At 40.4% G+C, this 12,980-nt stretch overlaps 1 protein-coding gene across 4 annotated transcripts in view; it reads right to left on the reverse strand.

The window, feature by feature from the left end:
* Positions 1 to 267: 267 nt before the first annotated feature.
* lpar1 (lysophosphatidic acid receptor 1) overlaps positions 268 to 12,980 on the reverse strand; it is a 107,051-nt gene continuing 94,338 nt past the window's right edge. For all 4 annotated transcript variants that reach the window (XM_072258155.1, XM_072258151.1, XM_072258154.1 and 1 more), the window contains one exon: positions 268 to 3,470. In XM_072258155.1, coding sequence (XP_072114256.1) covers positions 3,172 to 3,470 — 299 coding nt within the window. In that variant the 3' untranslated portion in view covers positions 268 to 3,171. The remainder of the gene's footprint in view (positions 3,471 to 12,980) is intronic.

Consider the following 12,980-nt stretch of genomic DNA (forward strand, 5'->3'; position numbering starts at 1 on the left):
AGGGTGAATGAACAAACTCCTGACAGAGAGCAGCAGATTTGAACCTTGGGTCGCTATCCCCATAATTGCACTACGCTATCCACTACATAATCTTGATGAGTGACCAAATGGCTTATTCCTATCCAATCTTACCGTACATTGTATGTCCCAACATGTAGTGTAAGTTTGCAGCCGTTGAGTAACTAGCACAGAAATGAGAAACACAAATAACGTGTAAACACATTTACAATCCAAAACCAAGGAATATTTTTTATTTTTTTGTATATATACAAATCAAAGGTAAACATCAATGGGAAGTTTAAAAAATTATTGTAACTAATTCATTTGCTTTGATCCTGATAATATTAGCATTTTCACTGTTAATGTTTACATGAAGACTGTAAAAAGCCTTACAAGATTTTTTTTTTAAACTTTCAATGGAGTTCATAATGCAAGTGTTCCACAAGTGTTAATTATTAATATCTGAGAAATGCTGCATAGTTTTCATATCAATTTAATATTGGTGAAAAGGCTTTGTAAATACAATCTTGGAAGTTACACTACAGAATGTTAGAATGCAGTTTGTTGCAAATGAAATGAGTGGGAACATTCCTCTCCTCTCTTCTCATTCTACACTATGACTTCGCTGGAAGTCTATTGAAGAACTCAACTTGTACACAGAGGCCCTGTGCATATGCAGAAATAGTGAGGAAGGAATTCAAAGGCACTTCCGGTAAAACATCGCCACTGAACTGGGAAAAGCACCAAGGAATTTCCCAGTCCAAGATTAGCATTGTTTTTGGAATATAAAGCAACAATTCAAGTTTTCATTTAACAACTGCTGAGAATAACAACTGAATGCATTCAATCATACTCCATTCCAAAACTATCGACTAGCCCTCAGCTAGCATCAGTACCTGGTGCAAACAATATGGCCTTATTCTGACCTACCACCACCCCAAACAGTGCAAACCTTTACTCCACACAGTCCAATGTTGCCTTGGTTCCTGACTTTAAACAGATGGACTTCATTCACTCTTACTCTCCTTCTGGAAATGAGACTGGATTAAGATGTAACACAAATCAGATTCTGCCAGTTAGGCTGGAGAACAAAGGAACAGTTGAGGGCTGAAATGTCTGAAAGCACTGTTGCATTTATTAATGGAAAATTAAAACTCAGCCTGGCACAAATTGCAACTACATCAATGCTCAAGACCTGGTTACAGTAAGACTATTGTGTTCTTTAGTGGTGAATTATTTCCGTAGTTACATATAATTATCAGTACCACCATTTGACACTACAGGTGCAGAAGTTGCACAGTACTGCCTAGAGCACTTTATGCATTTAGCAGTAAAATATTTACATAGCTCAGAACCTAAAAAGCACTAACTGACATAACTTAGGGAAACTACTTGGAGTAACAATCTGGGTTCTGTAAACTACATTGTCTTTGAAAAACAGATTGCCAGGTTAAAGAAAAGTCATAACTTGCATAAATTGTACCTAATCCTTGAAACATACAAAACAATTAGCTAAATTTGTGAGATACAAAGAGACACTGTCAACATTTTAATTCCTGATGTATTATTTAATGGAAATACAGAGCCAATTATTGCTACTGCATGTTATATGTTGCAGGAATGCACATGATAAAGCATCAATTTACAGATTCCCAGCATTTCATCCGGGTAAACAAAGCCAAGCACGTGATTGCCAAATTAACCACTTTAGAAGCTTTTCCATGCAACCCCAAAACCAATCAAATGTCACCGTATAGTAGCTAGATTTTGTTTCCAATTGCTCCATTCATTTGAGTGCAAAAGAAAAATAACTCCACCGAGTAGTATCAGTACACGTTTTCATCTCGCACAAACAGGGTGATTAGTTCCGAGTACCCTTGGATCACACTGAGGAATTCATTCCAAAGAACTGCTGTATTTCCAGCTTATGTCCAACTCATGCACCACCTAGTATTTAAGAGATTCTTTTACCTTCTAGCAATATTCTCATTCCTGAAGTTCCAAAATAGCTCAAAACTAGGAAACTACAAGGCACCTAATGTAGGGTTCACTGAAAGGATACCTGTAATTATTATGAAGGAGAATGCACCAAATATTAGTTAGAATGTACTTTGGCACAAATGACATAAAACAGATTGGCAGGGCTATACCTTGTCAACTAAAAGATGTTACACATATTAACGACACATTTCATTTACCCAAAAAGCTGATGGCGCATCAACCTGAGGCAACTCCTTTAGCCAACACACACAGAACTGGTACCTGTTCATGAGAAATCAGAAACTCACCTATACTTTTCAAACATGTTATTTCAAATGCAGATATCAGACCATATTAAATAGTTCATCTTTATACGTATATTCACAAAGTGTTTTAGTTCCATTTATAAATTGTAATAGAGTCATGAATATGAAAAGCTACATTAGCAGCAATTAAGAGTTAATAATGTCAGCTAAGCTTCAAACAATGAACTGTTTAGTCAGGAGGTTTAAATGGTAGACAAATTGAAAATATTTCATTGGAATGAATTCAATTGTCAATACTGAATCAATATCTTTATATTACATGTTTATAACCTATTATATGCTTACACTGTATAAACATGTGTTTGGAAAGCCAAATTTTAGAATTGAAACAATTGACTAATAGGGACTTTTAAAACAAGAAATAAAGCAGGCACGTGTCAATTGTTAATGGCTTACAAAGTTTGCAAGTCCCAAAAGAACAGCCTCTACTGTCTCCCAAGCTCCTGGGAAAGCTTGCCATAAATTGAAAGCTCTCCTTGCCTTTAAAACAGAACATTGTATTGAGTGGGTACTGACAAGTAACAATAAAATACTGAACTTTGCCTGCTATGTAATAGTCCATCCTAAGCATGCTAATGGGTTGAATAAAATAAGTTTATTATGTTTTTACAAAGCCTCAACTTCTACAGCTAAATGCAGTTTAGCAGGTAACATAACACAAGTACTTAGGACTCCAACCCATAACTAACAGCTGAATCACACTAGGTCCTATTAAAAGAGAAAATATTTGTCAACAACCTCTTGCATTAGTTTGTGAATTGGTCCTGGTGCTAGTGTAGCATTTAGTCTTTAGGGGTCCACTTGTGTACATCTAGGTGGTTAAATATCTTGGCTATCTTGTGACGGACAGCCCCTGGGCCTCCAGCTACACCATTGAATGGTCATTGTGTATCCCGCTCAGGATGGTGTGGTTAAGGGAGGAAGCAGAACGGTCGGAGCCTTCGGCTGCGCCATTGCTGCCCTCATTCCGCTGGCAGCAGAGGATCTGCTTGAAGGTGGCACTCATCTCCTTGTCACGGTAGGAGTAGATGATGGGGTTCATGGCAGAGTTGAATTCAGCCAGCAGGAGGAAGAACTTCTCATACGTCAGGACATTGCAGTCAGGGCAAAACACGTCGAGTAATAGCAAAACCAGTCCCGGAGTCCAGCAGATGATAAACGCCCCTAAACAGGAGGAAAAACAAACACTTAGTATTCCACTAAGAACTGTGGCATGACTACTGAGCCCAACTGGTCCATGCCAGTGTTCATGCTCCACATGTCACTGGTGAAGCCACACTTGCAGCACTGTGCTCGTCACCTTGTGATGGGAAAAGCATGGTTAAACTGGAAAGAATGCAGAATAGCTTTACAAGGAAGTTGCAAGGAACAGAGGAGTTGAGTTATATAGAGATGTTGGCCAAGCTAGATCTTTATTCCTTGAAACACAAGAGAATGAAGGGAGACCATATAAAAATTGTTAAAAATTATGTGAAGCATAGCTAATTTGGATGGTAGCAGCTTACCTGCGTCCCCCCGCCAAAAAAACTAGGGGGTTAGGTTTAGGCTGAGAGGGAAAAAAAGTTAAAAAGGGCCAGAGGGTCAGCTTTTTCCACAGAGTGGTTACAAGGAATAGGCTGCCAGAGAAAAGGCTTGAGCCAAGTGTACCATAGTATTATTTCAGAACTTGGATAGGTACATGGAAGGTTAAGGCTTGCAGAGAAATGGGACTCACTGGCTGGCACCATGGTCCTCATGGAAGTGATACTGAGAGTTAGAATATTTATTATATAACAGTTACTGTGAGAGAAACATCCCAAGAATTAAGATTTCTTTACTTAACCAAATATAGTTGTTGAAATGCACATCGTAGGTGTATCCTTGTTCGTGATTATGCACTAAGCAGAGACAAAAAAAAAGGCCCAAAACCCAACTCATTCATGCTGATCAAGTTCCCCATCTCCTCTGCCTGCGTTTGGCCCACATCCCTCCATAGAATAATACAAGGCCAACAGAACAAAACTGACAGGAAGGGAAATGGAGAGACTCCTCTTTACTGTCGCAGTGGTGATATAACAACTTACGTCAATTCACAACCAAATCAGGTCCTTCACCTTAAAAGTTAACTGTGTTTCTCTCTCCACAGCTTGTGGATTGAACACTATTGGGCAGTGTTCATTGCTCATGACACAGAGGCCAGGATTAATAATCCAGGCCTTCAAGTCATAACATGCCAAATACAGAATATAAATTCTATTATTTAAATAATCTAACACTTAAACTCGAATGATGACTGGTTTCCATCAGGTTTGCTAAAATTTGAGGATGATTTCCATAATAACCTGGTTTACATTCAATCATAGGGCCACAGCTCTCAGAGTTTAATCTTAACTACCTTCTGCAATGCCTAGTAAATGAATCAGATTACGGGTAATACAGGATAGAACTGGGAGGCATCTCTGTGACGTCCTTCACTGCAAAATTAAAGGTTGCAATCTCCCGGGAGTGCCCAACAATGCCCTTGTCAGAAACAAGTAATTTCCACAATGCTCATAAAGGTTACACAAAGAACCAAGGATTTAACATGTTTAAAGTACAAAATTCATGCTGGATGTACAGGAAAAACTCATGGGAATGCTAGGTCAAATCTTCAGAATGTTGCAGATTACCTAGAAGGACATTAAATATGAACATACAAAATAGAAGCACATGTATGTTAGTGGGCTCATTGAACCCGCTGCACCATTAAGAGTATGACTACACTGATTATAACTTCAAATCCAAATTCTCACCCCCCTCCAGTAATCTTTCACTCCCTCGTTTAATATCTCTGCTGCAAAAGTATTCTGCTTCCATTGTTCTTTAAGATATCGTAACTCGGGGAAAATGCCTTGTTTCATCTCATTCCAAAATGGACAATCCCCATTACCCCCACTTCTAGTTTCTTCCTCAGGAGGAAAGAAGACCCCACTCACCATGACCACCTTATCAAAATCACTCGGGATCTTATATGTTTAATCACATCCCCTCTCAGCAATCTAAACTCCAATATACAGGGTTTGTTCAACACACACCTATTCTAAGTATTAATCCAGTACATTCCCCTGGACAGCCACCAATATATTTACATCCTTCATTAAAGGAGGAGGCAAATACCATGCATGAACTTCTTGCTGAGAGTTCACCAATACTCTATATAACTGAGGTATAACCTCCTTGCATTTATATTCAATTTCCCTAATAATAAACAACAACATTTTCCTAATTACCTGCAGTCATTACATACTAGGTTTTTATGCATGAGGTCCCTCTGTAATTCAGCAGTACAATTTCATGACATTTACAGAATACACTTTATTCTTCCTGTCCATATGGACAATTTTACATTTTTGCACATTATACTCTGTGTTCCAGTTCTTTACCCAGTCACATAAATTATCTATATCAGTTTGTAAGACAGGCTAAAACTTGACTTTCTATCTTTACATTAAGAGCAACAATTCTTCATCCAGCTCACTAGTAAAATCTCCAAATCTACTATTGCTTCCTCGGCCTTCCATTGTTTATTAGTTCACTTTGACAACATGACACCTGAATGTAATCCTGTTGCCTGACTCAGAACCAATCAATGTGGTACGCTTTTTGTAACATTGAACCAAAAGACTTGTTTACATCTAGCCTTCCTTCGTTAATTAGCCAATTTTCTCTTTATGACAATATATTACACCTTTCTCATGAGCATTTATCATATTTAACAACCCTTGAATTGACATCTTGTCAAATGCCCTTTAGAAACCATGTATAGTACAGTCATTAGTTCCCCCTTTATCCATAGCATCAGGCTTATTTTCAAATGATGCAACAGCACAGAAGAGGCCCATTGAGCCACAATCCCCCAATTCAAACTGGAACAATTCATTTGTCAATTATAAGCCTATGACCCTTCCAGTAATTGTTTCAGCAGAGATAGGTTAAATGTTAAAAGCAGGATAGAAATGTTAATACTAGAAGATTGTGTGTGTGTGTGTGTGTGTGTGTGTGTGTGTGTGTGTGTTGGGGTGGGGGAGGGGCAGGTGGTATGCTCAAAGGAAATTTGAGGCAAGTGTTTTTTTTCTAATTTTGTTTCTCTTTTCCCCCCACAGGGAGTGGTAGCTGCCTGGAATGGGCGGTCTCAGGGGTAATGGTAGAAGCAAATATGTTAGTGGCATTGAAGAGGCTTTTCGATACAGGGATACAGATATATGGATCCTTTATGGCAGAAGGGATTTCGTTTAATTTGGCATGATGTTTAGTACAGACATTATGGATTGAAAGGCCTGTTTCCGTGCTGTACTATTCTATGCTCTAGTTCCTTTCTAAGAACATGCAATAATATTGCTGACTGACTCTGTTCAAAGCAGAATGTATGTGCCACTCCAGAAACTTGAATAGGAATCTAAACTGATTCTTCACTGCAGGACCCATGAAACACTGTCCTGACAGAATTGCTGTTTATCTCCTCACAGCCTTAAAAGACAATAAACCAAGTCCCTTCAACCTATTCAGCCAGTCAGACAAAACAATGCACAGAAGTACAGGCAAGGCCTCCTGCAGGTCATGAGACCAATGCATACTTCTCTACAAACTGAAAAATAGGATTGGACAGGTTTGTGAAAGCTAGCTCTGCAGGTTCACAGCTGCATTTCCTGCATTGCAACAATGTCTATACCAGAAGTATCACACTGGCTGTAAACCACTGCAAGCAGTCATCATCTTATCTGCGCTCTTTCCCAAAATCATCGATCTACAGCATTCCTTTTATTGTTGTCGATTTGCGATATTTTAGTTGTGTTTAGATGGTCGGCTTAGTTACTATACGACAGCAGTTATTGGTCTGCAGAATTCAAATTCAGGCAAGTAAATTGATGTTGAGTTATAAAGGAATTATCATTTAAGGCCACAAAACCAGCGGATTGTTGTAACAACTTGTTTGGATTTCTGCTGGGTCAACTTGCGTGCTACCAGTTCCTACCAAATATCCTCTGATATGGTTCATCCGACATCTTAGTTCAAGGGCTGCACACTCCCATTAACAACAAAAACAAAACCAAATCTTAAACCATATGTTGCTGAGATATTTTTTCTTCAGTGCCTTGGGAGATTAAAAACACCGAAATCCCATGTTTCCTTTTGCAATCAGTGACGCAAATGAGAAGACATCAGAATCCAGCTGCACATTTTTGTGTTGGTGCTTTGAAAGATTGTAGTTATGATCCTAAAAAAGTAGCTGGTCAACTGAAGCCCAACACTGCTTCGAGCTGAAAGCCAAGAGCAGAGGCGTTATTCCAGCAACACAATCCCCTGTACTCCTTACTAAAAGCAGGGGTCCCCAATTTTTTTGCACTGCGGACTGGTTTATTATTGACAATATTCTTGCGGACCAGCCAACCGGGGTGGTGGTGGTGGTGGTGGGGGTGGGGGGGGGTAGGTAGGGTTGCCAACGGACAAGAGTAGCAGTCAAATACGTTGGGTTTACCCCGAGAAAGACTACAATGACCATGAAGCCTTGCGCGGGCACCAGCGCGCATGCGTGTACATGCCGATTTTTTTCTACAAATCGTTTTTGGCGATTCTGTTCGGGGGGGGGGGGTGTTAATCACGACCGAAATATAGGTGATAAGTGGCTAATACACTCAATTTCATTTCTAAAAAGGTTTATCTAACAAATTTAATATTAAACACACAGCGCATATTTTCCTCGCATGAATATAGTGATAAATCAATTATCAGGGGAGGACAGGGGAGCTTGAAGTAAGCGTTGAACGAACTTCCAGTAGAAGTGGTAGAGGCAAGCTCAAAGTTGTCATTTAAAGTTAAATTGGATAGGTATATGGACAGGAAAGGAATGGAGGGTTATGGGCTGAGTGCAGGTTGGTGGGACTAGGTGAGAGTAGCGTTCGGCATGGACTAAAAGGGCCGAGATGTCCTGTTTCCGTGCTGTAATTGTTATATGGTTATCTAAGTTACTTATAAGTCAATAGCATCATAACATTTTAAGTAACATTTGGATATTAAACACGCAGCACATATTTTCCCCATATGAACATATAAAATCATTGCAACGCACCAATATCGCTGAACCAGTGGGAGCCCTGGGCTTGTTTCCCTGCAGCAACACGGTCCTATCGAGGGGTGATGGGAGACAGTGATACTTGAAAGGAGGCTCCTTATGGCCAGTCTATTCCGCAATTTAGTTTTCATTGCATTCATTGCAGAGATACGTTGGAAATGGAAGCAACATTTTCAGTACTTTCATGGCGATCTCAGGATATTTAGCCTGGACTTTTCAGCCTGTCGTCATTTGCAAGCTCGAGGAGTTGATCTTCCCGCGCTGACATGGATGACGCGTGCGTTCAAGCTCAGCAGTACGTGGCAGGGAATGAGGAAAGGTGCAGCTGACTCATATCGCCAAATCATATCGTTTCCTCGCGGCCCGGTAGCACATGCTTTGCGGCCCAGTACCGGTCCACGGCCCGGTGTTTGGGGACCACTGACTTAAAGTATCAAGTGCAGGGTGTCATCAAGTTTTTCACATCTCATTTCCAAAACCATCCCAACCTCGCAGCTTTCACCTTCCACAAACCAAAGGTCATCCGATTCCTTCACCCCCTCTGCACCAACTAGAAACCAATTCTATTCACCCCTCAGCCCTGTGGCTTTCTGAACTACACCAGCTCTCAGTAAAGCAGTACCACAAGTTTAAAATTCTCACTTCTTTTCAAATGCTAACCACATCAGGTCTTTGCGATCTCCTCCTGCCCTGTAGCCTCATTCACTGAATCTCTTCAGACAAGTGCTAGCTTACTGGAGAGAAGATGGCGATTAGCTGGGATCCTTTCCAAGAAACCTGCAGGGTGGAAGCCAAAGCAATGGGAAGAGGAGATGGCCACATGGCACCAAACTGACCACATGGAGACAGTGAGAGAATGCTCTGAGAGTCGTCACAGACATGTTGGCCTCCTATGTCATAAGGAAAAGCAGCCAATCCTAACAGGTTCCAGATGACAGGCGTAAAACACTGCACCCACACTCCCAGTTTAGGGTGGATGTACCTGTACAACTACTCAGTAAATAAGTGGAGGGGCTGTGTGTGTGCCTCTCTTGGCATAAACTTGAGAGGACCTTCCACGGAAGATGCAAGGTACATTCAGAAACAAGGGGAAATCTGCAGATGCTGCAAATCCAAGCAACACATACAAAATGCTGGAGGAACTCAGCAGGCCAGGCAGCATCTATGGAAAAAAACCAAGTGTACAGTCAATGTTTCGGGCCGAGATTTTGACTATACTCTTTTCCAAAGGTACATTCAGCCTGTTTTTCCAGGCTGGTTTCAATCACCTGAATGATATGTGGAGCAAGAGAGGAACTTCCAGACACAATCTCTCTCCTCCGAATGAGAGGTTATTTCATCTCAGATCCTCCAAGGAGATCAAATGCTTCAATAGGGTGGAAAGTTTATGTATGGTGATACATGCGATACCTCAGTTGTAGGAAAGATCAGGAGTTACTTTTGCCCAAGATCATTGCTCAGTTTCTCATTTTATGATAGCCAAACTGGAAGACACAAAAAGTTGTTTTTACTACAGCTAATGTTGAGAGAACAGAGTGATCTAAAATTAAAAGATAAGCATTAGTAACTTCAAACAGCAAAAAGGAAACATAAGAATGTATTAAAAGGTGAAGATATAATATAATCCTTTGCCACACATGCTGCAGAACTGCCTGTATATCAAGTTCTGCTTCAGATCAATAACATTACAAATTGGAAAATAACACCGGATTCGTCAGCCTCTTTATTGCAAGTTTAAGGCTTGTGACAACCTACAACCACAATTTACACCGTTCACAAAGATCTCAAATGCTCTGCAAGCAAACGTCAACTAGAGAGCAAGTGATTAAAGATAAAACAGAGTCCTGATGAAGGGTCTCTGCCTGAAACATTGGTTGTTTATTCCCATCCCTAGATGCCACCTGACCTGCTGAGCTCCACCAGCATTTTGTGTGTGCTGGACTTCCAGCATCTGCAGATTTTCTCTTGTTAGCAAAATATAGAGATTCACCAAGATGTTTTCTGGGATGAAATATTTCAGTTTGGAAGACAGACCATTTTCCTTTGTTTGGAAAAGTTTGAGGGGTACCTAAAAGAGGCAAACAGAATTTTGCGGAACATATGGCAAATAGTAGGAAACTGTTGTGAATTTAATATTTGAATAACTGTGTGTGTATGTAAGCATTCCGGTTCATTTAAATAACTAATTACAGGTTATATGTAAAAATACATATGTCATCACGCTACCACATGATAGGTGAGCACCCCATTTAAATTAAACTCGAACTACACCCGTATTTTTGGACTCCAGTAAGCTTCTTTGAGTTAATTTTAGGTTTTGAAGTTACAAAGCATAACATTGTCAATGAGGATGGGATAATTAATTACTGGTTATATGTATAAAAATACGCTAATTGCCTACTTCATCATGTTACCACTGATGCGTGCGCCTCACTTCAAGTAAACTTGAACTAGACCCCTACCTTTAGACTCCCTTGAGTTCTTTGAATTAATACAATGCTTTGAAGTTACAGAACATAGCAGAAATATCCCTCAAAGCAGTGTACCTATAGCCACAGGCTTAGGGTAAAGGGCAAACTGTTTATAGTGGATTGCAGGAAGAACTTTGTCACCCAGTGGGTGGTGAATGCCGGAATGTACGGCCTGAGTGGGTGAATGAAGAACAGACTCTCACAACATTTAAGTATCATTTAAGTGAGTAACAAGGCATCCAAAGGCTGCAAACGAATTGCTGATACGGGATTAATCTCCAGATGATTGATCTTAACCCAGAACATCAACTGCCCTTCTTCCTCCACCGATAGTGCCTGGTCCATCGGGTTCCTCCAGCAGTTTACTTAATGTGACGGGTCCCGGATGGTCAGTGTGAACATGATGGACCAAAATGTCCATCTGTGTTGTATGATTATAAGGACATTTAGTCTGGACAATAAATGCCAGTCAAAAATGACTGAATCCCATGTCGTTAAATGATGCTAGTTGATGCCCAGGAATCCAAGAGATCCTTAGCATGATCACAGAGCACAGGAGGAACCTCTTCTCACCTCTCAGTATGAAGCCAACCTCATCAACAGTGCAACCTTAAGGCCGATTTCATGGGAAAGTAAAGTAACACCTACTTCACAAAAGGTGGTTGCTGACAAATCACCGGAATTTCCAGGCAAGTAGTCTTTCCAGTAATACATATTCAGCCTGCATATCCTAAAGCTTACACAGAACTGCATCTGATTCAACTCTTAAAAATGATGTTTTTTATTTAAAAAAACTTTGCAGGGTCAAGGCGCCAGCTGGAATTTAGGAGCCTTTTGCCAGTACTCTGAACATCACCCACTTGCTGGAAATGGAAAATGATTGCTTAACATACAGTAGGAAAATAATTACCGCTCTTTAACATAGAAAATTCTGGATAAACACAGCAGAGATGTGCCAACTGGATCAATGCCCCACCTTACATTTACTCCAGATAAGATTAGTGATCTCCAGTGAAGTATCCACAGACTGTGCACACGTCTAAATTGAAAGCTTAGCAGAAGGGGAAAAGCTCTTATCTGGCTTCATCCCAGCTTCTGAACTTTCAAATATTCTAAAGATTTTAATATTCAGATTTACAGTGGTTCTTAAGCCTGGCTTTCATCACCACCTCAACAATCTCCTCTGGCACTACAGACCTTCCGGGTATGCATGCATGAAATTCTGGTCTCAATCGTTTCCAAGTTCTGCCTCCCACCCCTCCATCAGCAGCTATGCCTTCAGCCATGAAGACCCCAAGCCTTGGAATAACCTCAAAGGGTCTCTGAATATACAATTCTTTTTTCATATACAATCCTTTATAATCTTGAATGTCATTTTTTGCTGTATATCATGCCCTGACCAACAAAGCATAGCGAAATCAGAATACAAGTAAATATAGATAGCAAATAAAGTTGTTCTTTGATCCTTACACAACTCTTTGCCCACGCCTCCTGCTATCCCCTTGTGCATCCTACTGGATGCAGTCTCTACAGTAATAACGTTACAAACAGAAGATCTGCAGATGCTGGAAATCCAAAGCAACGCACACAAAATACAGGAGGAACTCAGCAGGCCAGGCAGCACCTATGGAAAAAAAAGAGTACAGTCGACGTCTCGGGCCAAGACCCTTCAGCAGGACTTCCCCATTGATGCTGCCTGGCCTGCTGAGTTCCTCGAGCATTTTGTGTAATGTAATGTTAGTTCACAAAAGGAGGGGAGCAAAGATGACAGTTGCTTGGTCTTTTTGTATTAGCCACCAAATCAGGCATTTTCCATTTTGTTTGAGAAATAAAATTTCACCCCATGCCTTTGTCCATGGGAAAGGAATAACTAGAACAAGGTTTCCCTCTCAACTTCATCCTCTCAAAGATTTGAGAATTTCTAGCAAATCTCCTTTAAATTACAAGAAATTATATCCCACTTTGTGTCATGTTTCCCCATCACCTTGCAACTGGAGCGTAGAAATAGCCCGATCAGCTCTTGTGAAGTTTTAGCAGCTTCCTGACAGCGTTTTGATCATTCCTGCAGTTTCATACTTGATGGGTATCATCGGATAAAGTGATTCGGGGGATGAC

Source organism: Mobula birostris, chromosome 5 (genome assembly GCF_030028105.1).
Source record: "Mobula birostris isolate sMobBir1 chromosome 5, sMobBir1.hap1, whole genome shotgun sequence".
NCBI classification, from domain to species: Eukaryota; Metazoa; Chordata; class Chondrichthyes; order Myliobatiformes; family Myliobatidae; genus Mobula; species Mobula birostris.